Consider the following 26,739-nt stretch of genomic DNA (forward strand, 5'->3'; position numbering starts at 1 on the left):
CCTCTGCCACCTTGGAGAACAAGTGTGGGTGGCTCCCCTGAGTCTGGCAGGGAGACCTGCAGGATGCAGGACACAGTAAACTGGGGACAGTGACCCTCTGGGCCAGGCCCCTTTCTCATCCTTCTCCGCCTCTGAGGAGCCTTCTCGGGGGGCTTCCATAACTGTCCCCATTTCACAGATGGGGAAGCTGCTCACCATGACCTCACTGCACCTGTGCTCTTACTCACAAGGCTGCGTCTGGCCCGCCGAGCGTGGAGCCTCGCCCCTGCCCACCGATTGTCTCCTGGCCTCACGCAGCCGGGCGGGGCAGGCGCGCGTACCCACCACCGATGCAGCCCCATCAGCCTGCCTTGTTCAGCGATCCTGGGACCCTGGCTGCCTGACCTTGCTTCTCTGGGCTTATGAGCTCGTCTCCAGGGTACCCCGGGGGTGAATCCTGGTTCAGAGTGGGGCCCAGGTGTAGCATCCATAGCTGTTGGGGTGCCATCAGCACCCTCCGTGCTGCCTGTGCCAAGGACCCAGCCAAACTCTTCATGTGTGGTGTGTGTGCCTTCCCGGCAAGCCAGGTACTGGGACTGTTCACCTGCTTCAGGGATGAGGAGACTGAGGCCTCTGGGGGTCCCCGCACTCTGAGGGGTTGGGACCTCACATTCCCAGGTTTACTTTTGTGTGTGTGTGTGTGGGAGGGTGGTCTCATCAACCCTTTGGGGAGAGGAGGCCCGGGGCTGAGCACCACGCTAGGTTCCCTTGGGCTTCACTTGCCACGGTGCCCTGCAGATTCCCAGGCAGGAAATCCATGAAGTCCCAGGAGATATTGTGTGCACAGTCCCACCTGTGTACACACACACACACACACACTCCACCAGGGCTTCCCGGTTGAGCTCCTAGAACCAAGGGGCACGTGGGCTCTCAAGCCACCTAAATTCACTGGCTCACCTCCTGCCCAAATCCTCACCCCACAGCCTTTGGCGAGGCCTGTCAGCTGTACCCCACCATTGTTTGGGATTCTCACCTCTTCACTTCCACTGAGATCACCCGGCCCAGGCTCCTCCTCATACCCTGGGGTCCCCACCACTCAGCCTCCTCCCTGGTCTCCTGCCCCTCGCATTCATTCTTCATCCAGCAGCCAGACTTTCTTTTCTTTTCTTTTTTTTTTTTGGCTGCATTGCATGGACCAGGGATTGAACCTGTGCCCCCTGCAGTGGAAACATGGAGTCTTAACCACTGGACCACCAGGGAAGTCCCCAGCAGCCAGAACTTCCTGAAGCACAAACCTGACCCTGTCCATTCTCTGCTCAGAACCTACCATGGCTCCCCAGTACCCTTGGGAGAAGAGCCCAGGCTGCTAACTGGTGAACAATGCCTTCGGGGGAGGGACTTCTTAACCCCTACTGTCTCATCTCCCCTGCTCTAATCAGCTGTGACCTCTTACCTCCAGGCATGCAACTCTTCACTTTACTCTATGCATCCTCTAGGTTGTAGCCCTGTGACTCCTCCAGGAAGCCCTTCCTGACCACCTCCTCTGGGACACCCTCCGCCCCCGCCAGCTCCCCGGGTTCCCACATCCCAGCCCTGCCTGCTGTGGGTCATCACTACCTGGGGACAGGTCTTTCTGCGCTGGACTGAGCCCTGTGAGGACAGAGCCAGAGCTGTCTTGGTCACTGCTGTGTCCGCATCACAAGAGGAGTTGCTCTGGGAAGTCTGCGGAGTGCATGGTTGCACAGTCCTGACTTTCACAGACACAGGCACGCAGCCAGAAGTGTGGACTTTGATGAGGCCTGCATTAGGACACCAGAGGAGAGACTAACATACAATCAGTCAACAAATGCCCCCTGAGCCTCTCCCCTGGACATTGCTCTGAGCTGGGGGATTCTGTGTACTGAGCAGGGATCAAGACAGCCCCAGGCCTGCCCTCATGGGGCTCAGAGCCTGCAGAAATCCTGAACACTGAGGATTTCTGACGTATCCTTTCAGCTATTCACCCAACAAACAGTTGTAAGGACTGACATTTCAAGGAGCAGAGGGGAATCAGGTGGGCTCCTGGCCCTACACATAGGAGCCACTTTTCAACACTTCGTATCATGAGCCAAGCTCTAGTTTAAGTGCTGCATGTGGTTCACTTCCTTAAATTTGATATTACCCATCTCCACCAGTTCCCCAGCAGTCACTCCCCTCCAGCCTCCTTGCTGTTCCCTGAACATGCCATGCATGTTCCCACCTGAGGGCCTTTGCCCTTGCTGTTCCCTGTGCCTTGAACACGTCCCCAGATATCCACATGGATCCTTCACCATTCCAGCTGTCTGCTCAGATGTCACCTTAGACCCTCCCCGAACTTCCTAACCCAAATATTACCCTCCAAACTCTATCCATGTATCCTTCTTTGATCTTCTGTAATACTGCCATCACTGTCAGACATATATCTGCTTATCTCTTTTCCATCTCTCTCCCCCACTTGGATTTCAGTTCCATGATGGCAGGGGCTTTTGTCCATTGTGTTGCTTGCTGTGTCCCCAGCTTTTGGAACAGTGCCTGGTACTGTTACCCTGTGTGCAATAACTCTGTAAGTCAGATGTTCACAAGAGCAGGTGAGAAAACTGAAACCCAGAGAAATTAAGTAATTTGTCCAAAGTCTCACAAAGTAATGTGACATAAAGTGCTAGAACAGTGCCTAGTACATGGAAGAGCTCTATAGAAGTGTCAACTGTCAGTATTTAATCCTCACGACCATCCTATTATTAGACCCATTTTACAGATGAGCAAACTGAGGCTCAGAGATGAAGACAGTTGCCTGAGGTCTCCTAGTAAGTGGGAGACCTAGGATTTGAGCCTAGGCAGCCTGATTCTGGACCCCCAAATCATAGCCTCTCTGGCAAAGCCGTTGTCACATGCAGACTACAACCTGTAGGCCAAAATCAGCATTTTCCAGTTTTTCTGGGGTTTTTTTGTTTTTTTTTTGGCAGCGCTGCACCACATGCCCTTTGCAGAAAAAGTCTGCTCCATATTCTGCTTTGTACCAGTAGTTCTCCAACTTGAGCTTACACTGCATCACCTGAAGGACTGAAGGTCACACCTTGAGAACTGCTGTAGACTGTCCTGCCTCCCATGAGCAGATGCCAGGGCTGGCTTGGTGAGTGCTGTGCCCTAGTACCCAGTGCAGGCTCTGAGCAGGTGCTCAATAAGTGTATGTCGACTGAATCAGTGAGTCCACGTCGGCCATGAAGAGAAGATGTGGAACACTCAAAATTTTCACACGGAGACATAGGACATCATACCCTGGCTCTGTGGTCTGAGGGTGCCTGGCATCCAAGTGGGGACCTCATGTCAGCCAGTCATTCTTAGGAATAGGCTTAGAAATGTGATTTAACCAAAAGGCCCTTTGAGCTTTGGTCTCCTCTTCTCTGCAGTAATCCCAATGCTATCACCTTCCTATCACCACCTGATGCTGGTGCAAGGTGTGAGGCATCTGTGAGGCCCCCAGGTAAGCCCAGGGGTCAGGCACTCAGCTCAATAAGTACCCTGGGGGGCTATGCTGTTACCATTCCCAGACTGAGTTACTGAACCTTTGAGCTGAAAGTGCTACGGGCTATTAAGAAGCTTGAAGGAGCTGTGGGGAGGAATAAAACATCCATCCATTCATTTGATAACCATTTGTTGGGCACCTACAGTTTTCCAAGTGCTGTTCTGGATGCGCTGGGGATACAGCAAAGAACAAAACAGACAAATCATAGAGCTGACATCCTAGCTTTAAACATTTAAGTATCTTCAATGATGTACTCAGTTAAAGGAACTGAGGTGTAGAGAGACCATGCAGGTTTCGAAAAGATTATCATCAGTGGCATAGTGGAGTCCTGGTAACCTCCTGATCCCGAAGCTTCCCTTCCAGCCAGAAAATAACAGGTCAAGTCCGGTTGGCAGACCTGGGAGGCAGCCCTCAGTTTCCTTACTTGCTCCATGGGTAGCTTGTGAGTGGCCTCAAGCAGGACTCAGTTGTCTCGAAGAGAGCTATGGGCATCGTCGCCAGCCCCCTCCCGTGCGCCCAGCCTCCTCTTCCCGGCCGGCCCCGCCCCCGAGGCCACGTGACGCGTGGGGGTTTTCCCGTTCCCCTTGCGTGACGTAACGACGGGGTGCCGGCCAATGAGCTCGCAGGCCGGCGGCGCCGGGGAATTCCGCCGCCCCGCCCCCGCCCGCCGCCCTCCCGGCCCGGCCCGGCGCCCCCCGCAGCCCCGGGCGCCGCACGTCTAGCCCGGCTTGCGGCCCCAGCCCCTGCGCCGCTCTCCCGACCCGCGATCGTCCGCCGGGCCGTGCCACCTGGCCACTTGGCCTGCCCGCGTGTGGTGTTTTGGTCTGGGCTGGCCTCCGGGACGTCAGTCCCCACTGGTTGGGCCATGCCGAGTCGCCGCGTCGCCAGATCGTCCGCTGCGCCGGAGCTGGGGGCCTTGGGTAAGCGGGGCCGGGGTTCAGGAGAGGAGTCGGGGGCGGGAGTGGAGATGCGGGAGTCCTGGGGGTCCCGGAGTAGTCTGGGGGGCCCTCAGGAGTCTAGGGGTTTTGCTGGGAGGGTGTGAGGCTTCCGGGGACACTATATATCAAAGGGAAGGAAGGAGGCAGAGGATGGTGACCGGGTCCGGTCCAAGGTAAGAGAGAGACGTCCCACTATAGAGTGAGAAGGGGGCGGGGCCTGACCCTGAGGCAAAGAAGGGGGCGGGGCCCGACTGGGAGAAGGAGGAGCGGGAGCTGCTCCTGAGGGACTGGGCGTGGTCAGACCCAGAGAGGGAGTAGAAGGCGGGGCCTGGCTCACCTAAGGAGGCGGGGTCTGAGCATGAGGGCGAGAAGAGGGCGGGGCCTAACGCAAAGAAGGAAGCGAGGTCTCGCCTACTCAGAGTAAGGGGCGGGGCTTAAGGGTGGTAAGGGGGCGGGGCCGTACTCGCAGCGAGAGAAGGGGCGAGGCTGACTGGCAGAGAGCAGGGAGAGGGCTTGTTCTGAAAAAAAGAGGGCGGGGTCTGACTCAGAAGAAAGAGGAGGTGGGGCTTGCCTCTGGAGAGAAGTGGCAGGGTCTGAGAGGGAGAAGGGCACGGGCTTGACACTGGAAAAGTGTAGGGTAGGGTCTGACCCTGAAATAAGGGAAGGGGTGGGGGCTTTCCTAAGTGAGGTTGAGAAGGGCTCCTCCAGGCCCTTCTCAGCCTTCTTAAGAGAGAGAAGGAGCAGGGCCTGAGTTTGATGAAGGGTGGGGTGACTGACAGAAACTAGGGAACCTGCCCATGAGTTAAGGAAGGAACCATGAGGGCAATAAGGGTGAGGGCCATGATCCAAAGGGGCGGGACCAGGAGAGGAACGGGGCGGGGCTCTGGTTCTCCCGCCATATCTCCATCACCTCCTGAGACATGCTTCCCTCCCTGCAGGGTCCGCTGACCTCTCCTCGCTCTCGCTCGCCGTTTCCAGGACCACGGGTGAGCAGCCCTCCACAGTTCCTGCCTATATGCACGCTCAGGAGGGGCAGGGGGAATCCTGTGGAGGTGGCATTGTGCACGTCGCTGTCTGGGGATTTTGCAGAGGTCCACCTCAGCTTTCCTCATCCCTGCTCTTTGAGATGGGGTCCCCCAGATGCCCCTACCTCCCGGGTGATGAGTTGGGCAAGTGAAACTAACCACCTATTCACTCTGTAAGCGGAATCCTCTTTAGAGATTCACTATGGTAATGCAGAGGGTAAATAATTACATACTTGTGCCACCACCCCTTCATTGTGCAAATGTCTGCAAGTCACTTCCCCTCTCTGGGCCTCAGTTTTTCTCATCTGTAAGATGGGCATAATATATATGCTTCCCTTTTCGATGAAGCCAGAGGATTCAATGAGCTGACACAGCTAAACAGTATCAGTATTAAAGAAATAACAGTATTAAAGCAGTGTCTGGTACACAGTTAAGGGTCACCCAGCAAGCTGTTAAAACAGATTTTTGGGTCCCACCTCCAGAGTTTCTGATTCAGTAGGTCTAGGATGGGTTCTGAGAGTTTGCATTTCTAGCAAGTTCCCAAGAGATGCTGAGAACTACTAGTCAATAAGGCCCCTCATCCTGTGCCATGCAAAATTCAGTGCTGCCCGAGGACATGCAGAATCATGGCCAAAGGATGACATCGTCTCTCATAAATGTGCTGGAATTTGGAGGGCAGGGATTGAGTCCTGCCACCGGGAATACTCAGTGGCCCCAGTGGGCTGGCTCTGAACCTCTCTCTGGAGGTAGAATCTTCGGATGGACCCCAGAAGTGCCAGCATGGCTGTGGAGGAGGCCCTGTGGGTTCTCTAACAGGTCTGTGAGTTTGGGAGATAGTGAAAGGTGGGAGATGGTGTTGGGAACAGGTACTGCCAAGCACTGGTTCTGGGGCAGGAACAAGGCTGAGACTTTTCTGACCCAAGACCTAGCTCTTTGGTTTCAATTGAGAGTAATTTCTGATGTTACCCATTCCATAAATATTTATTGAGTGCCTATTCCATACCTGGCTCTGTGCTGGGCAGTACTGAGGACTCAGCAGTGACTGAGACAGCCCTGGCTCTGCCCTCATAGGGTTCCCTACCTAGACGTACACAATGAATTAAATGTAGGATTAAAATGTGATAAAGGCTATAAACAAATCTTTGGATCAGTGACACCTAAATAGCATGGTGGGGATTGGAGAACTGCTGAGATAGAGTGAGAGGGAAATTAACCCTCATTTTGATGGGCCAAATACATCCTGGGCCCTGGGTATACAGTAGGGATGGAGCAGACCTGTTTCCTACTCTCTGGTGCTCACACTCTACAGGAGACAGATATGAATCATTTCTAATATAAAGTCATGTCAGATCCTAACCAGTGCCATGAAAATGGTAAAACCAAGGCACCTAACTGTGAGTGACTGGAGTAGGGGTTCTGGGGGCTATCTTGGATAAAGTAGTCAGGGAAGACCCATCTAGGAGGTGACATTTGACCAGGGACCTGAAAGTGGAAGAGGAGGCATGCAAAGAACTCAAGGAGGAGCATTCTGGTAGAGACCAGTCTGTGCAAAGGCCCTGAGGCAGGAAAGACAGCTGCTCAAGTGTGGCCCATCCTGGCTGCCCCTGAATGGTGGCAAGTTTATGTGTGAGGCTGGGGTGGCGCAGTTGTTATTTGAGCTGAACCCTGAATAAAGAGAGGAAGTCCCTAACATTTCCTGGCTGAAAGAGGATGTTAGGTTATAATAATAATAATAATAATAATAATAATAGCAGAAAATAATAATAGCTAAGCTTTATGAAGGGCCTGAAGTGGTCAGACCCTGTGCTAAGCAATTTCCCAGTGTGCTTCTATTTTTTTTATTTTTTTTATTTCCCAGTGTGCTTCTAAATCCTCATGTTAATGCCTGAGATATATCAGACCTCATTTTATAGAGAAGGTGGCTCAGAGAGGTTAGGCAACTTGCCCAAGGCAACACAGTCAGTGAGTAACAGCCGGGATTCAAAGTAACATCTGTGTGACTCCACACCCCATGCCCTGAAACCATGTCTTCCAACCTCCCCATTTTATAGACAGACAAACTGAGGCCTAGAGAAGGGAAGCAATTTACCCAAATCCGTAAAATAATGTCTCCCAACACCTTACCCAACAGCAGCCAGCGTTTATGTATTGTGTACTATTATGGCAGTTCTAAGTGCTTCCCATATATCAGCTCATTTAATTTCACAACAGCCCGATGAGACAACCATTATTATTGTGTCCATTTTATAGATGAAGAAAACCAAGGCACAAAAAGAGGTTAAGTAATGGGCTCAAGGCCACAGTGCCAGCAAGGAATAGAGCCAGGATTTGAACTGAGGCAGTCCAAAGCTTCAGCCACAGCAGCCTGGGCCTCAGCCTCCCCTCGCAGTCTGGGAGCTCCTTGAGGGCTCAGGCAAAGTCTAGCTCATCTTCGGATCCCCAGGTCATCCAGCATGGATGCCTGAGAAGGTGTTCCCAAGTCAAAGTGACTTGAAGTTGGCCCCGCCAGTGATCTACAGCATGTCCCTTCCTCTCCCCCAGCCTCAGTGTCCCCATCTACCGAGTGGGGATGTCTTCCCCACCCTGCTGACTTCACAGATCACATGAGATAAGAGGGGCAGGAAAACTGCTTTCCAAGGAGCAAAGTTCTGGCTGCCAGGAGCCACTCCCCGAGAGTGGAGGAGGAGGCGAGGTCTGGCGGCAGGGCAGGTCGGCAATAACTCAGCGGCCAGCAGCCAGCACAGGCAACCCTGGATGGGGCACCTGGCCCCGGCCTGCCCTCCCTTGCTGTGTGACCCCACAGCTTTGCTTGCTCCCTTGGGGCTCCCCTTGTTCTGTCTGTGGGATGATGGGAGGTTGGTTTCAATCCTCCCTGGCCTCTTGCAGGGCTGAGCTTTCCTGAGGAGCTGATAAGGAGCTTCCCCAGTATTGCTGCCATTCCCCGCTCAGGAAGTAGGGGTGAATCCTGGCTACCGGGTGGGCACTGCGGAGGGGCTGGCATGGAATGCAGAGTGAGGTGATTGCCTAGAGGTGGAGGATCTGCCTGCCTGGATCTTCAGACACCAGGGGTCTAGGGTGGGCTTTAGGGAGGGGTCCACCCCCACATTTTGTTTAGAATCTTAGGCGTTCATTTTTTTCTCCTGGTGATAACACCCTTGGCTTTTCCTTAGATTCTCAACATTGCTTCATAATCCCTGGTCTAAATGGGTTTTTTTTGGGGGGAGGCATTTGAAGGTAGCCTGGCCCTGGGACTCCAACACTGGGAGCTGAAGGGAAGGTGGGCCAGGAGGGAGAGCTGGGGGTTGGGGCTTAACATCCCAGGGAGTCGGAGCCCAGGATTTCCCAGGATGGAAGAAGGGGGAAGGGTTCTGGGAGGGGGTGGGGTTGAGAATCTGTCTTAAAAGATGAAAGTCTTGACCACTTTCTGGACCTCACCTTTCTCTTTCTCTTCCTTCCACAGATGAATTGGGTGAGTATCACAGGGCAGTTTTTTGGGGGGAGGCTGAGGAGTCCAAGTGCTCACAGAGGGGGATCTTGGCCTTCCTTGTTGGGGAGGAGGTCACAGTGTGACTTCTGGGACTGCTGGGGGATTTTAACAAAGTCATGTGCTCCCAGGTTACTTAGCAGCGTTTGACAGTGAAGATTCAGCATACGCCAGCTGTCTTTAGTATTAGTTACTGTTACTAGAACTATTGTTCATTTTTTCAGTGAGTTGTATTGAGCACCTGCTGTGTGCCAGGCACTGTTCTAGGTACCAGGGATTCAGCCACAAACCGAAGTCCCTGCCCTCTTGGAGCTGATACTCTAGTAGCAGAGACAGTAGGAAAAGGAATAAAGAACAAAATAATGTTAGATTAGGCTAAGGGTTATGAAGGAAAGAAACAGGAAGAGGCCTGGGGAAAACACATAAGATCGGGCCTTTCTGAAGAGGTGAGCTGAGACCGGAAGGGTGAGAAGGAGCCGCATGGGTTGAATGAGAGGAAGCAGGGAACAGGCAGGTGGAGGAGCCAGTGCTATACCCTGAAGAGGGCAGGGCTTGGTGGATGCAAGCAACAGAAGAGACTGGAGCCTGATGAGAGGGGGCAGCAGGAGGTGAGAAGCCCAGGACAGCGAGGGCCCATCCACACAAGGCTCTGTGGCCAAGGTTAAGGGTGTGGGTCTTGCCTTTGTCTTGTTTTCCTGAGATGAATGGAGTTTGGGGAGAGTTTTATATGGGGAAGGTGTTGACTTTGACTCTTAGGGAGATGGGAGCCACTGGAGGCTTCTGCATGGACGGGGACAGGGTCTGACATCGGATCCCTCTGGCTGTGTGTGGCAGATAGACTGGAAGAAGCGAGGTGGGGAAGAGGAGCAGTGGTTCAGATGGAAAATGATGGAGGGTGGCCCAAGGAGGAGGCAGTGAGGGTGGGGAGAAGCGGTGGGGATGTGAATATATATTTGAAGCAGAGGCAGGAGAAGTTCATGGATTGGACCTAGTGGATGTGGGATTGTGAGCAGCTGTCAGAGATGGGCATAGCTTGAGCACCCTGGATGGTGGTGCTGCTTTCTGAGATGGGAGCCGCTTGGGCAGAGCACCTGTTGTTCTTGTTATTAAATGGGGCAAGATGGAGGCAGGGGTACCTGGGACTTGGTTCTACCTTGATCCAGGTGAGAGGTGATGAGGCATGGATTCAGGAGCTGTTTCAGAGGCAAGTGGACATGAGGGTGCAGGAGAAGGAGAAGCCAGACGGACCCCCGGGGTTTCGGGCTTCAAGAACTGGGGGACGCGCTGGGGGTCTGTTTGCAAGAAGGAGGGCAGGGGCTTTTTTGTGTTTGGAGCTGGAGCCCCTGCCCTCCACTCACAAGAAATACGTCTTGGAGAAATGAACGGACGGGAAAAGGCGAGGGCGGCACAAGTCTGGAGGTGAAAAAAAAGCCTTTTCTTTAACCATCAGCGTCATCCCCAGGTTTTGCTTCTCCCGCAGAGATCATCGACGAGTACATCAAGGAGAATGGCTTCGGCCTGGAGGGGGCGCAGCCGGGCCCGGGCGAGGGGATGCCGCGCCTGGTATCTCGCGGGGCGGCCTCCCTGAGCACCGTCACCCTGGGCCCCGCGGCGCCGCCGGCCACACCGCCGCCCTGGGGCTGCCCCCTGGGCCGGCTGGTGCCCCCGGCTCCGGGCCCCGGACCGCGGCCGCATCTGGTCATCACCGAGCAGCCCAAGCAGCGCGGCATGCGCTTCCGCTACGAGTGCGAGGGTCGCTCGGCCGGCAGCATCCTCGGGGAGAGCAGCACCGAAGCCAGCAAGACGCTGCCCGCCATCGAGGTGGGCACCGGCGGGGCGGGGGGCTGGTACCGGGGGAGGTGGGGCTCGCCTGTCCCCCGTCCCCAAGATTCACACGCATGTAGTTCTTTATTCATGTATTTTATGGTGGTTATTATTATTGCTGTTGTTGGAGCGGGTGATACCACTGTCACTTGGCCTTAAATTTTTTTTTTTAAGATTTATTTTATTTTTAAATTTTTATGTATTTTTGACTGCGTCGGGTCTTCGCTGCTCTCGGGCTTTCTCTAGTTGTGGCCAATGGGGGCTCCTCTTCATTGTGGTGCACCGGCTTCTCAGTGCGGTGGCTTCTCATGTTGCAGAGCATGGGGCTCTAGCCGCCCCGGCTTCAGTAGTTGCAGCACGCAGGCTCAGTAGTTGTGGCGCTGGGGCGTAGTTGCTCCGCGGCATGTGGGATCTTCAGGACCAGGGATCCAACCGATGTCTCCTGCATTGGCAGGCGGATTCTTAACCACTGTGCCACCAGGGAAGTCCCGGCCTTGAATTTAAAGAGCGTTCAAAGAAAGGCCGTCTTCCCACAATTTGACAGTATTGGTCAAAATGATAATTGGTCGCCTCCTGGTTCACCAGCGAGGCCTTAAGAATCAGAGTACCTGGATTCGAATTCCGGTTGTGCCAGTTTGCTAGCTGTGCTGCCTTGGGCAGGTTACTCCATCCCTCTGTGCCTCCTCCTCTACAAAATGGGATAATACGGAGTTCCCTGGCGGTCCAGTAGTTGGGACTCTGCACTTTCACTGCTGACCGCCCAAGTTCAATCCCTGGTTGGGGACCTAGGATCCTGTAGGCCTGCATTGTGGCCAAAAAAAAAAAAAAAATTAAAAAACGGAATACTAATAATAACCAATCACCTGGGGATGTTGGGAGGAGTAAATGAGTTAATTGTACATGCCAAGTACCTCCAACATGGTGAGTATTCAAATGAGATAGCTTCTAGTATTCCTAGTATAATTATTATTATTATAATTCTTAGGCTGGGCTATTCCACTTCTAGTAATTTATCATGTAGATGTGCCTGCATCTGGGCAAAAAAGGAACGTACAAGGTTCTCCCTTGCAGCCCTGTTTGTATGGAGAAGAATTGGAAATTTCCATGTTAATCATCAGGGGACTGGTGAAAGAATCGATAAACATCTACCCATTGCAATCCCATGCAGCAGGGACAAATATATCTGTGTATGTGTGCAGATAAATAAATATACATACCGTTAATACAGAAAAAAATTTAAATGAAGCCATCCTTTCGGTACTGATGTGGAAGATATATTAATAATTTTTCTTAAATCGAGGTGCAGATTGTGCGGGTATTGTACAGTTGACCCTTGAACACATGGGTTTGAACTGCGCGAGTCCGCTTATACGCGGATTTTTTTCAATAGTAAATACGAGCCGCAGTTGGTCGAATCCCACCATGCGGAACCGCAGACACACGGGTACTGAGGACCCGCTGTAAGTTACAGGTGGATTTCCCAGTGCAGCAGGGTCGGTGCCCCAATCCTCCCTCCATCGCCCCCCACATTGTTGAAAGAGGGGAAAATAAGATTTTAAATTTGTATTGGGTAGTATTTGCATCTAGAAACTCTGGAAAGAGAAACAAATACAGGTGAATACTTTTTTGGAGGTGGTGCTGAATGCATACAGGCAAGATTTTCAATTATACTCATCTTTATTTTGTTTTAAACTGTTGAATCATATGACGTGGATCAAAACGTTCATAAATATGAAGTCATATTAAATTAACAGAATTTAAATTAAATTAAAATGAGCCCAAGTCCCCCACTCCTGCCCCCAGCTTCACCCCCACCAGAGGTAACCATTGTCATCAATATCTCATGGAGCCTTTCAGGAGTATTTTGTGATTAATGATTGTACAGGCAAATATATACATACATATATACTATCCCCCTTTTGTACATAAACGGGAGCGTGCGTGTGTGTGTGTTTGAGTATATATGTGTGTATATATGCATATTTCATATATATGTATATGTATACACACATATGCATATGAAATTTGTGGGTTTGGGGTTCTTGTTTTTTGCTGTGCCATGCGGCTTGCGGGATCTTAGTTCCCCGACCAGGGATCGAAGCTGTGCCCCCTGCGATAGAAGTGCAGAGTCCTAACCACTGAACCGCCAGGCAAATCCCAGTGCCTCTCTCTTTATATATATAGACATTTATAGAGGGAGATTTGAAAGTGAGTTAGAGATATCACACATCGCTGAAAACGTTTTGGCCTGTATCTCTCAAGAGCCATGACTTTTTTCTGCACTGCAGGACCTGTATAATCACAATGCCGTTATCACACTCTAGAAACGTAATACTCATGCAAGGCTTTTATCTAAAATTAACTCCATAGTCTAATGATCCCAGCTAACCCCAGATATCCTTTATACCTGTTGTTTTTCTTGTCCAATTGTTTAAAATCCAGTCCAGGACCATGTGCTGACTTTAGTTGTCAGGTCTTTTTGTTTGTTTGTTTGTTAATATGTATTTACTTAGGCTGTGCTGGGATCTTCGTTGCAGCATGCAGGGTCTTTTAGTTGTAGCATGCGAATTCTTAGTTGCAGCATGCATGCGGGATCTAGTTCCCTGACCAGGGATCGAACCAGGGCCCCTTGCATTGGGAGCACGGAGTCTTACCCACTGGACCACCAGGGAAGTCCCTAGTTGTCAGATCTTGCTGTGGTCTGAATGTTTGTGTCCCCTCCTCAATTCATATGTTGAAACCCTAATCCAGAAGGTGATGGGGAAAGTTGCTTCCACCATGTGAGGACACAGTGACACAGTCTGCACCCAAAAGAGGCTCTCACGAGAACCCAGTTATGCTGGCAACCTGATCTTGGGCTTCCAGCCTCCAGAACTGTTGTGTATACGCCACCCAGTTCATGGCATTTTGTCACAGCAGCCCAAACAGATGAAGACAGGCACCTTCGGTGTCTCTCCATTTGGGTTCGTTCCTCGGTCTGTCTCTGCGTTTCAGGACAGGGACATTTGTGGAGGACAGGGACATTTGTGGAGGACAGGAAAGGTGTTTTGTAGAATGTCCAGGTTTATTGGCCATTTCCAGACTAGATTAGGTTATTCATTTTGGTGGGAACACCCCAGCAGTGCTGCTGTGGTCTTCTTGGAGTCTCATATCACGGCACGTGGGGTGGCGGTTTGTCCTAATATCTGATGCTGAGTCAGAGCCTGTGGTTAAGGTGGTATATTAGTCAGCTTGGGCTGCCCTAATACAATACCACAGACTGGGTGTCTTGAACCACAGGAATTTACTGTCTCGCAGTTCTGGAGGCTGGAAGTCCAGAACGGATCTGTCGGCAGGGCTGGTTTCCTCTGAGGCCTCTCTCCTGGACTTGCAGACGGCCACTTTCTCGCTGTGTCTTCACTTGGTCTTTCCTCAGTGTCAACACTGGTGTCTCTTTGTGTGTCCAGATGATCTCTTCTTATAAGGCCATGAGGCAGACTGGATTAGGGCCCACCCTAAGTCCTCATTAATTTACTCCCTGCTTTAAAGGCTCTATCTCCAAATACAGTCACATTCTGAGGTACTAGGAGCTAGGACTACAACATGTGAATCTTGGGGGCGTGCAGTTTAGCCCATAACAGGTAGTGACCACCATCGAAAAGGTACAGCTTTCCCTTTGTAATTAGTAAGTTATCTGTGGGTTGATACTTAGAGGCTATGTTTTTCCCAACTTTTTATTTCTAAGTCTTTCCAGGCAGTTGTTCCAGCTTTGTGCTGGTTTTGATTTCAAAGAGTTGAAACAGTAAATGTCCAACAATAGGGGGTGACCTGACACCTAATTTCGATTTAGTATTTTCGTCCCCATCTTTTAGAGGAGGAAACTGAGGCTCAGAGAGGGCAAGTTACTTGCTCAGGGATACACAGCAAATTTCTTGTAGTGATTATTGCCATTTACTAAGTGCTCCTATGTGCCAGGTACTTATTTATACCCATGTATAGTTAAGGATAGTAAAAGCAGAGAGGTTTATCACGCAGATGGCCAGTGGTAGAACCTGGATTTGGTACCAGGTCTGACTGACTCCAAGGCCTAATGTCTTATCCACAATCTTGTGTGCCATCTCAAGGATGAAAAGCTTTCTGGACTTCCCTGGCGGTCCAGTGGTTAAGACTCCGAGCTTCCCTAGATGGAACTAGGGGCGTGGCAGGTTCCATCCCTAGTTGGGGAACTTAGATCCCGCATGCTGCACAGGGCAGCCAAAAAAAAAAAAAAAAAAAGATGAAAAGCGTTCAGCCTTGCAGTCTTCATGGCTCCTGAGACTGTTAACTCTGAGCTTTTCAGAATCTCCTAATATTACATCAGGGAGCTGGTTAAACTAATGGTTTTAACCCATCTGACGCAGTGAAATTTATAGACAATATTACCTCTCTCAACTCATAATTATTCCTGAAATACATAATGCTCCAACTTTAGTATGAAGGAGAAATAAAAGGAAAATTGTACAGTCTATATGAGCACATTTATTTCAGTATATAAATGCTTGGGCACAGCCTCAGGAAAGTGTAAACAAAGTTGCAGTTGCTTTGTACCTCGTTAATACAGCAGCCCAACCCAGCCTGGTGGACTTGGCGACTTGAATGCCACATGTCCATTGTGGCCGTAGGTGACAGCATTTTCCAAAGTGGTGAACCATTGGGACTTCCCAGGCGGTCCAGTGGTTAAGACTCTGTACTTCCACTTCCGGGGGCACGGGTTCGATGCCTGGTCAGGGAACTAAGATCCTGCAAGCCGTGTGGTGCAGCACACACACACAAAAAGCTACCAAAGTGGTGAACAATTCTCAGTCTAAATGTAATCCAGTGTCCTCTCAATGAATATAGTGATTGCGGTCCTTGAAAATTCAGTGTATCTGGGTTTTGACCATTTAAAACAGGTTTGTCACCGATGTGAATGTTGGCGGGACATTCAGAAGTCTTGCAGGACTTGTGTGGGACTATCCTGGTATTGCAGGCTGCGTAGCATCTCTGGCCCTGTGTACTGCCAACTGTGGGTCCCCATCACAGTGTCAACCAAAATCGTCCCCAGTATCCCAAACGCCCCCTAGAGGGCAGTACTCCCCCAGTGAGACACACCTGTTCATTGTATTTTGTAGGCACCAGCTTTACATGTTCAGAGAAGGCTTTAGTGGTTCTTTCTTGCTAGTAGGGCTCTGTGAGTGACCCAGGAAAGCCAAGTGCCCAAGTGGGTCTGGGCCCTGTCTCAAGGGGCTGGTTTCTATCTGCTGTTGAGTAGAAGTCCGGCCCCAGTTGCCATAACTTCCTTTTCAAAAAAGAGAATCTGGAAATCTGGAAAAACATGATATCTTGTACTTTCGAAATGTAGGCTCCAAATTTTCCCCAACTTAAAAAAAATTATTTTATTGAAGTATAGTTGATTTACAATGTTGTGTTAATTTCTGCTGTATAGCAAAGTGATTCAGTTGTACATATAGACACATTCTTTCCATGTTCTTTTCCATTATGGTTTTAATCACAGGATATTGAATAGAGTTCCCTGTGCTCTATACAGTAGGACCTTGTTTATCCAGCCTATATATAAGAGTTTGCATCTGCTAACCTCAAACTCCCAATCCTTGCCTCCCCTCCCCATCTCAACTTTTTATTTTGAAAAAAAAAAATCCTTTAAATCCTTGTCCTAGTTTTTTTACTTGTTTCATTGAGGTATAACTGATATACAAAAAATGCGTGTATTTAATGTACACATTTTGATGAGTTTAGATGAAAAAATTTTTAATCTCCAGGAAAATTAAAAGAATAATGCAATAAGCACCTGTGTACCCTTCACCTATATTCACCAGTTGACATTTTGCCCCATTTGCTATATCTGTCACTCTCTCTCCATACACACAAACATGCACACAAATACACAGGCTGTTTTCCTGCAGACCCGTTTGCCGATGAGTTGTAAATATCATGTTATTTCACCTCTAGGTATTTCAGTGGGCATCTCCTAAAAATAAGCTCCTGCATGGCTACGACACTCATTACCATCCCTAGAAAAATTCATAATATTCCACAATATCATCTAATATACAGTCCATACTTAAACTTCCCAATTGTTCCCAAAATGTGCTTTATAATTGTTTCTCCCTCCTCAATCCAGGATCCAATGTTGCATTTGGTTGTCATGTCTTTGTAGCCTCTCTCCCTTTTTAAAAAATTTATTTATTTATTTTACTTTTGGCTACATCGGGTCTTAGTTGCAGCACGTGGGATCTTTGGTTGCAGTGAGCAGGCTTCTCTGTAGTTGTGGTGCGTGGACTTAGTTTCCCCGCTGCGTGTGCGATCTTAGTTCCCCGACCGGGAATCGAACCTGTATCCCCTGCATTGGAAGGCGGATTCTTTATCACTGGACCACCAGGGAAGTCTCCTCTCGTCTTTTTTTTTTCTTTGAAATTGAGTTATATTTGGTCAAATCTTAAGTGTATAGCTCTAGGAACTTTGACATATGTATAGGTTGTGTAACTACCAGCCAGGTCCAAATACAGTTTTTTGTTCTCTTTTAACCCAAAATATGATACCTATCAATTCATTGTCTTTCATGACACTGATATATCTGACCAGATGACCACAACTTGGGCTTGTCTGATGTTTCCTGAAGATTAGATTACAGTGATGCACTTCTGAAGTGGCTGTCATAGAAGTGACGTGTTCTTCCCACTACATCCTATCAGGGGATGCCTGTGTTACTTTGGCCCCTCATTGGTGACACTGACCTTGATCACATGGTTAAGGTGGTGTCTACCAGGTCCCTTCATGATTAGTATGTTACCTGTGGGCTGTAGCTGGAGACCTTGTGTGCAGCCAATTTTTTTTAAAGTCGAGTGGCAAAAGAAGGCACATCTGTGGGGCAGCTGTCATGTTATGAAGCCCCCAGGTTGGAAGCCTCTGGTTTGGGATCTCAGAGGTGTCTTCAACAAACACTTCTCCATCATCCGGGGTGGGGGGAGGGGCGGGGAGCTACCAAAGGCGACTTGGATGTGTGCAGGTGTTTGCAATGGGACCCCAAGAGCACCTGTCTTCCTGCAGCTCCGGGATTGTGGAGGGCTGCGGGAGGTGGAGGTGACCGCGTGCCTGGTGTGGAAGGATTGGCCTCACCGAGTTCACCCCCACAGCCTCGTGGGGAAAGACTGTACAGACGGCGTCTGCAGGGTGCGGCTCCGGCCTCACGTCAGCCCCCGGCACAGGTACCTGACCCCTGACCCTTCACCCTTGGTCATGGAGATTTTGAGGGGCTGAGGATCACCCCGGAAAACCTTCGGGTCAGGGGCAGCTTAGCCAGACACTCCCCATTGCATTTCCTAGATGGGGAAACTGAGGCTCGGAGAGGTGAAGAAGCCCAGACAGCCAATAGCAGAGCTGGGATTTGACTCCAGACCTGACTTAATTGCAAGGCACATTCTTTCTTTCACTTTATAATTTATATGTTTTTAATAAAAAAATTAAAAAGTTCAGAAAGGGTGTGCAGTGAAAAATAAATTTCCTTCCATCTTTGCTCCTCCAGCCCCCAGTGCTCCTTCCTGGAGGCAACTAAAGATATGCTATGCATATCTATTTTCTTTCCTTCCCTTATGAATGGTAGCAGACATTTGCACCTTGTTTTTATGTTCCAGTACATCTTAGAGATCATTCCTGTCAGTACATGTAGAGCTGTCCTATCCTTTTTACTGATTGCATAGTATTCCAATGTGTGGGTACACACAATTAATTGATAAGTCCCTATTAATGGGCACCCACAATGGTTCCAATCTCTTGTTGCTCTATTACTAACTGTGCTTCAGTGAACAGCTTCACATATATACTCTTTCTTCTCCAGGATAAATTCCTAAAAATGAAATTGCTGGCCTGAAGTCTATGCATTTATACTTTTAGTGATTTATAAACTTAATGAAAATGTCAGCTCCATGAAAGCAGGGATTTTATCTCTTTTGTTCCCTGCTGTATCCTCCAGTGCCTAGCACACAGTGGGTGCTCAGGAAATATTGGTAGAATGAATGAACACTGCCATGTTGTCCTGCAATACGTGATTGTTGGGGCAATGTACAGTTCCGCCAGCAAGGGCTGAGAGTGCCTGACTCTCCACAATATCACCAGCAGAGGGTATTATCAAACATTTTGATTTCTGCTGTTTGGATGAGTATTTTTTAAAAACTGGCATTGCATTCGTGTTTAATTTGCAGGTTTCTTATTATAAATGAGGTCAACCAGTGCTTTCATGTGGTAAAGATAAGTTCTCTCAAGTTTAAGTTCTCTCAAGAATCCTCCACACCCCTGAAGGGCTTGAACCCTAGTCCCCTCCCAATGCTGCGACCCCTGGGCTTCGGGGGGCTTCAGCCTCTGAGATTATGAGCCCTGAGACAGCATCTGCCAGAGCCATCCTGTGGGTTAGGGCTACTCCTGCCTCCTCAGGAGTACCTCCCTTCCCCGCTTCCCCCCCACTCAGCTTTAACAACCTGGGCATCCAGTGTGTGAGGAAGAAGGAGATCGAGGCCGCCATTGAGCGGAAGATTCAGCTGGGCATCGACCCCTACAACGGTGAGTCCCCGCGCCTAGCCTCAGCATCCCGTTCTCCCTAACCCCTTGCCCCCCTTGCCACCCCTGTCCCCTCGCCTTCCCCAGTATCCACCATCGCCCCAGCCCCATCCCTTCCCTGTCCCCCGTCCCTCCACCAGGGTCTCCACCCCCACACTCAGTCTTCCTGTATCTCTCCCGCAGCTGGGTCCCTGAAGAACCATCAGGAGGTGGACATGAATGTTGTGAGGATTTGCTTCCAGGCCTCATATAGGGACCAGCAAGGACAGATGCGCCGGATGGACCCTGTGCTCTCTGAGCCCGTCTATGACAAGAGTGAGTCGAGGGTGCTGTTCCATTAGGATTGTCTTTGGCCGCAGGTACCAGAAAGCCCCACATACGATAGCATGAACAAACAGGGAGTTCTTTTTTTTTTTTTTTCCCTCAGTTATTAAGTCTGTTCCTATTGATTCAGCTGCTCAGCTATATCAGGGTGCTGGTTCAGAAGCTCTGTGATTCTCTTAGCCTTTCCCTCATGGTCATGAGCTGGCTATCACAGCTCGGACATCGTGTCTGTGTTCAAGGCATGATGGGCAGTGACACCCTGTGTGGTGTGCAGGCTGTACACTGCCCAGTTCTAGGGGTCAGCATTTACTAGGTAGCCTTTGGGGACGGGGCCTTCTGGTGTTGTAGAATGCACAACCAGTGCAGCTATACTAGGCAGCCCTTGAGAAGAGGCAGCATGAGTAATAATCTCTCTCTCTCTTTTATTTTTTTATACATTTATTTATTTATTTATTTATTTATTTATTTATTTATTTTTGGCTGTGCTGGGTCTTCATTGCTGCACACGGGCTTTCTCTAGTTGTGGCGAGCGGGGGCTACTCTTCATTGCGGTGCATGGGCTTCTCATTGAGGTGGCTTCTCTTGTTGCAGAGCAGAGGCTCTAGGCATGCGGGCTTCAGTAGTTGCAGCATGTGGGCTCAGTGGTTGTGGCTCATGGGCCCTAGAGCACAGGCTCAGTAGTTGTGGCGCACAGGCTTAGTTGCTCTGTGGCATGTGGGATCTTCCCAGACCAAGGCTCAAACCCGTGTGCCCTGCAGGCGGATTTGTAATCACTGCGCCACCAGGGAAGTCTCCTCTCTCTCTTTTATAGAGAAAATAATATATTCCTCAGAATCACCCTGGTAGACATCTGCTTATGTCTCATTGGTAAGAACTTGGTCCCATGGCCACCCCTAGTTGCAAGGGAGTCTGAGAAAGCAAGTATTTAGGTTTTTCATCCTCTATAGAAGGGTACAGGTATGGAAGAGGAGATTGGGAAGGGCTGTTAGAGTTTAGCCAGCCTACAGTGACTGCCACAAGCATCAAAATGGTCAGGGATGTTAATTCATTTAGGACTTTTATGGATACAAAGATAGAATCCCAACTCAAGTAAGGAAAAAAAGAATAATTTGTTCCATTAACTAAAAATATCCAGAGGTAGCACAATGCTTCAGGTCTGGCTGCATCCAGGTTCTTGGTGATGTCATTAGGGATCTGTCTCTTTCCATCTCTCAGCCATGCTTCCTTTATGTTAGAGTCACTCTTGGCAGGGCCCTCCCATGAAGGGGCAAAATAACTGTATGTAGCTCTAGTGTTACATCCTACCAACATGACATTTCTTCCCTGCTCCCAAAGAAAGATTCTCTTACCCAATATTTTTGCTCAGAGTCCCAGGGCAGTCTCTCATTGGCCTAGTTTTAGTCATGTCCTCCTCTCTGACCAATCAGCTGTAGCCAGAAGGAGGCGATACTCTGATTGGCCAGGTCTAGGGCACATGATCACTGCTGAGCTGGGAGTGGGCTCCGCCCTACCCAATCCTCATGACTGAGGTGGGGGGTGATTCCTTAAAGGAAAATTGGGGGGGGGAGCTGTTAACAGAAGAAGGGCCAGGACTGCTAGACAGGCAAAACAACATGTGTTCACCGCAAGTTTCAGGCCATTAGCCCTCATTTAATACTCATCCCCGACTCCTAACCCCACCAACCCCTCCCTGAGGTCTGAGAGTCTCCCTTTTGGCCGGACACTCACCGGACCTCAGCACAGAGGACTCACGATTGTCCATTAACCCCTCCTGCCTGGCCATCTTCTTTCTCCACCTGGACCATGGGTTCCGGAAGGGTCAGGCACCCTGGCTTCTCCATTTCCCACCTCTCCACACCCCAGGATGGGCACCCATGGGGTACCTGGTAAGGGTTTGATGAGTGAATTCTCGTTTTTTCTGTGTGCCTCCTCCTCTCATCTTTCCCAGAGTCCACAAACACGTCAGAGCTGCGGATTTGCCGAATCAACAAGGAGAGTGGGCCATGCACGGGTGGCGAGGAGCTCTACCTGCTGTGCGACAAGGTGCAGAAAGGTGAGGGGCCTGGGGCAGCGAGTGGGCCGAGTGGGGTCTGCTGGCTTGCAGGGGCAGCCAGGGAGCCCTAAGGATGAGAGGGTGAAGAAGAGCTAGTTAACCAGGGGAGCCAAGTAAAAGGGTCTAGAGCTCTGGTTATGGAGTCAGACAGAAACAGTCAATTGATTCATTTACTCACTGAGTCACTCATTCATGAATAAAGAAGGAGGCCTGTTTGTGCTTGGCCGCGCCAGGTGCCGGGCCAGCCTTGCTATCACACGCTCCGGGGGCCTCTGGTATTAAAATTGTAGAGTTGCATAAATAGATGCTTTATGACAGTTAGATCAGGGCTACGGATGGAGAAAATGGAGGATGTTTCCACTTGATTCACATCTGTTCAAATATCAAACCCCTTTTTCAAATAGGATTGTTGTTGTTGTTTGTTTCTTTGCTTTTAATTTTTTGGTCCCTGCATTGGAAGGGTGAAGCCTTAACCACTGCACCATCAGGGAGTTCCCTCAAATAGGGTTTTTTAAAAAGGAAAAACAACCCAGGATTGCCTGGCTGGGGAGAGCTTTCTCTCTCTCTCTCTCTCTTTTTTTAAAAAGTATTTATTTACTTATTTACTTTGCGGCACTGGGTCTTAGTTGCAGTACTCGGGATCTTTTAGTTGCAGCATGCGAGCTCTTAGTTGCAGCATGTGGGATCTAGTTCCCTGACCAGGGATCGAACCCAGGCCCCCTGCATTGGGAGCCTGGAGCCTTAGCCACTGGACCACAAGGGAAGTCCCTCTCTTTTATTATATATGTCTTTTCTCTATCCTTTGCATCTTCTATCACATGACTCTATTATAAATAACATCACCAGCATCAGAAAAGCTAACATTTATCTTGCTCTTATTAAATGCCAAGCTCTGTCCTAAGCACTTTACATGCGTCATTTATTCAATCATGTAATTGCCTAACAGTTCTATGAGGTAGATTCTATTATCCCCCTTTTACAGATGAGGAAACCGAGGCACAGAAAGGTTAGGTAACTTGCTCAAGGTCACACAGGTAGTCAGGTAGAGACAGGATTTGAATCCAGGCGGTCTGTGCTTCTGGGAGGAAAAGTAAAAAATAAAGAAAGGAGTTGAAAAAAGTTCAGGAAGATGGTGAAAAAATAGTATTTGGAGATAGATAATGCTGAGAAAGGGGACAGAGAGAAATGGCTGGAGCACAGTTGTGGGGCACAGTTTTACTTAGTGGGGCCAGGGAGGACCATTCTCAGGAGACGACATAGGAGCCACGAAGAATCTGTGTGGCCATATGAGGAAGAGTGTTCCAGCAGAGGGAGCAGCAAGTGCAGAGGCTCTGAGGTAGGAGCAGGTCTAGTTGTGGGAGGAACAGCAAGGCCAATGAGGCAGGAGGGCAGTGAGTGGGGAGGAGAGTAGGAGATCGTGCCACAGCCTCAGGAATCCCCCCCACAATCCTTTCTCAGGTTGTATGGTTATATAGGTAACATCTATCTCCACCCCCACCCTTCCACCACTGGGTTGTCACGGCAGGACCTGGGAATGTCCTGGTGGGCAGCTGTGTCCCCAGAACCACCCAGTGCAGAGCCAAGCACACATGAGGTTCTCAGGGGAAAAAAGAAAATTTTTCTCCCCCCGATTCTCTTATTTGTCTTTTGCCGCAAGTTTCGCTCTTAAGAACATTTTAACCATTTTTTTATATATAAACTTTTCTTTTAAATTTATTTAGTTGCTCCAGGTCTTAGTTGCAGCTTTCAGGCTCCTTAGGTGTGGCATGCATGTGGAATCTAGTTCCCTGACTAGGGATTGAACCCAGGCCCCCTGTATTGGGAGTGTGGAGTCTTAACCACTGCGCCACCAGGGAAGTCCACATTTTAACCATTTTAAAGTGTACAGTTCAGTGGCATTTAGTACATTCCCAGTGTTGCACCACCACCACTATCTAGTTCCAGAACATTTTCATCACCCCAGAAAGAAACCCAGTACCCATTAGGCAATCACTCCCTATTCCCCTCTCTTCTAGCCTCTGGTAGCCACTAATCTATTTTCTGTCTCTGTGGATTTGCCTGTTCTGGACATTTTATATAATAGAATCATACCATATGTGGTCTTTAGTGTCTGCAATCTTTTACTTAGTGTAATATTATGAAGGTTCATTCATGTGACAGCATGTAACAGTGCTTTGTTCCTTTTTTGGGCTGATAGTCCATTGTATGGCTAAATCCCATTTTGTTTCTCCATTCATCAGTTGACGGGCATTTGGGTTATTTCCACCCTTTGGTTATTATGCATAGTGTTGTTTTGAACATTTGGGTATAAGTTTTTGTTTGAACACCTGTCTTCAGTTCTTTTGGATATGTACCCAGGAGTGGGAGGCTCTTGTAAAATTTTGAATGAATGAGCAGATGGTTATTGGGTGGCTCCTCTGTGCCGGGTTCTGTGCTGGACAGTGCTGGGACACAGCAGGGACAGAAACAGGCCCAGACTCTGCCCTTACAGGGCTCTCAGTTCTGTGGGAGGTAGGGAAGGAAGTACAAATGACAAATGTGGGTAATGCTGAGAAAGAAGACGACAAATTACTGAGATTGAACAACAGGAAGACCAGACATGGTCTGGGCGTCTGGGAAGGCTTCCCAGAGGAGGTGATATTTAAAAAAAAAATTTTTATTTATTTACTTATTTATTGGCTGCATTGGGTCTTTATTGCTCCCACGGGCTTTCTCTAGTTGTGGTGAGTAGGGGCTATTCTTTGTTGCAGTGCGTGGGCTTCTCAGTGTGGTGGCTTCTGTTGTTATGAAGCATGGGCTGTAGGTGCTTGGGCTTCAGTAGTTGTGGCACGCTGGCTCAATAGTTGTGGCTCGCGGACTCAGTAGTTGTGGCACATGGGCTTAGTTGCTCTGCAGCATGTGGGATTTTCCTGGACCAGGGATGGAACTCATGTCCCCTGCATTGGCAGGTGGATTCTTAACCATTGCACCACCAGGGAAGTCCCGAGGAGGTGATGTTTGAGCTGAGATCTAAGGAATGCCAAGGAGATTGTTAGGAGCCTGGAAATTGGGATCAGGGCAGGGAAACTGTTCCTGCCCTGGGTGAATGACACGAGGTAGATGAAGTCCTGTTCCATCATTCACTCACTGACTGATCTCGGGCAGGTGACTTCACCACCCTGAGCCTATTTCCTCATCCCTAAAATGAGCTGGTGTTAGGATGAGATGGGATCCCAAGTACCTAAAAACCACATGACAAAGAGTTAGCATTTACGGAGGATTTTCTGAATGTCAGACCTGGAGCTAGTATTTTGCATAATGCCAGTGAAAACCATCATACTTAATATGGACTGAGCACCTATTATGTTAGGCCCTCTTTTATGCCCTTTTCTTGGAGTGACTTATTTAATCCTCCTAACAATTCCTGTGAGGTGAGTACTGTGACTCCCTCTTTTTTTTTTTTCAATAATATTTATTTATTTGGTTGTGTTGGGTGTTAGTTGCAGCAGGCAGTCTCCTTAGTTGGAGTTCACAGGCTCCTCAGTTGCAGCACGTGGGCTCCTTAGTTGCTGCACATGGGCTCCTTAGTTGTGGCATGCAAACTCTTGGTTGTGACATGCATGTGGGATCTAGTTCCCTGACCAGGGATCGAACCCGGGCCCACTGCATTAGGAGCACAGAGTCCTATCCACTGCACCACCAGGGAGATCCCATTCCTCTTTAAGGTGAGGAAACTAGGCCCAGAGGTATCAGTACCTTCCCTAAGCCCTAGGAGCTGGTGGTAAAGAGCTCTAGCCTGCCTAGATTCCCATCTTGGCTCTACCACTTGCTGACTGTGTGATCTTGGACAAGTGACTTAACTTCCGTGTGCCTTTGCTTTCTCCTCAATATAATGGGCTTCTTAAAGGTAGTTTCTTCATAGGATGGTTGTGTGTCTTAGAGGCAAACCATGTCTGTCCAACACATATGAAGCCTCAGTATATGGAGTTAGTGTGATGAGAGGCAATGCAATAAGATAAGAAAAAGAAATAGTAGGCAGAGTAGCATACTGAATCTTGACTATTCCACTACCAGCTGTATGACCTTGAGTTAGTCTCTTAAACCTCCAAGCCTCAGTTTCACCATCTCTAAAGTGGGTGTCTAGAAAAGAGTTAACATAGCAGGTCTGAGACTGTTATCCTTTGGAAGGCCAGTTTACAAGCTTGACCCTTGGCTGGCTTTTGGGAACTTTGAGAGGCTTCCTACCATTCCTTGACTGTTAAGAGTGGCTCACTGTACCTAAACTGTACAAACAATACAGTTTGTGTGAATCGTTTGTTTTCCCTCTGGGAGTCTGGAATTTTGATATATGCCAGTTGCAGGGTGCCTACTTGACCAACTCCCAGTAAAAACCCTGGGCAGGGGCTTCCTAGGTGGCACAGTGGATAAGAATCCACCTGCCAATTTAGGGGACACGGGTTCGATCCCTGCTCCAGGCATGCCGCGGAGCAACCAAGCCTCTGTGCACCACAACCATTGAGCCTGTGTTTTAGAGCCCGTGATCCACAATTATTGAGCTTGTGTGCCGCAACTACTGAAGCCCATGCGCCTAGACCCCATGCTCCGCAACAAGAGAAGCCACGGCAATGAGGAGCCCGCGCACTACAATGAAGAGTAGCCCCCGCTCACTGCAACTAGAGAAAGCCCATGTGCAGCAACGAAGACCCAACACAGCCAATAAATTAATTAATTAATTAAAAAAACAAAACAAAACAAAAAACCCTGGGCAGTGAGTCTCTAATGTGCTTCCTTGGTAGAAGCATTTCATGTGTGTTGCCACTGGGGACAACAGTGGGGGATGTTCATGTCCTGTGTGACTCCACTGGGGAGAACTCTTGGAAGCTGGCAGCTGGTTTCCCCTGGACTTCTCACCAGGCACCTTTCCTCTTTATTACGCATACATCTATCTTTCTGCTGTAATAAATCATAGCCATGAGTACGAGTATATGCTGAATCCTGTGAGTTCCCTTAGTGAATCACTGAAT

At 49.4% G+C, this 26,739-nt stretch overlaps 1 protein-coding gene and 1 non-coding gene across 3 annotated transcripts in view; one reads left to right on the top strand and one right to left on the bottom strand.

Annotated features, from left to right (window-relative positions):
- Positions 1-94: 94 nt before the first annotated feature.
- Positions 95-26,739, top strand: part of RELB (RELB proto-oncogene, NF-kB subunit) — a 32,579-nt gene continuing 5,934 nt past the window's right edge. Inside the window, exons 1-8 of one of the 2 annotated variants that reach the window (XM_057711802.1) lie at positions 95-1,352; positions 1,476-4,440; positions 5,397-5,444; positions 8,944-10,788; positions 17,857-18,014; positions 19,271-19,362; positions 19,543-19,674; positions 21,632-21,736. In XM_057711802.1, coding sequence (XP_057567785.1) covers positions 10,519-10,788; positions 17,857-18,014; positions 19,271-19,362; positions 19,543-19,674; positions 21,632-21,736 — 757 coding nt within the window. In that variant the 5' untranslated portion in view covers positions 95-1,352; positions 1,476-4,440; positions 5,397-5,444; positions 8,944-10,518. Of the gene's footprint in view, positions 1,353-1,475; positions 4,441-5,396; positions 5,445-8,943; positions 10,789-17,856; positions 18,015-19,270; positions 19,363-19,542; positions 19,675-21,631; positions 21,737-26,739 lie in introns of those variants that run through there. The other variant, XM_057711803.1, reaches the window with a different exon arrangement.
- On the bottom strand, positions 25,349-25,421 carry TRNAR-CCU (transfer RNA arginine (anticodon CCU)). The gene has a single exon. It is a non-coding gene; the product is annotated as a tRNA-Arg (tRNA).

This window comes from Hippopotamus amphibius, chromosome 16 (assembly GCF_030028045.1).
Source record: "Hippopotamus amphibius kiboko isolate mHipAmp2 chromosome 16, mHipAmp2.hap2, whole genome shotgun sequence".
In the NCBI taxonomy this organism is placed as follows: domain Eukaryota; kingdom Metazoa; phylum Chordata; class Mammalia; order Artiodactyla; family Hippopotamidae; genus Hippopotamus; species Hippopotamus amphibius.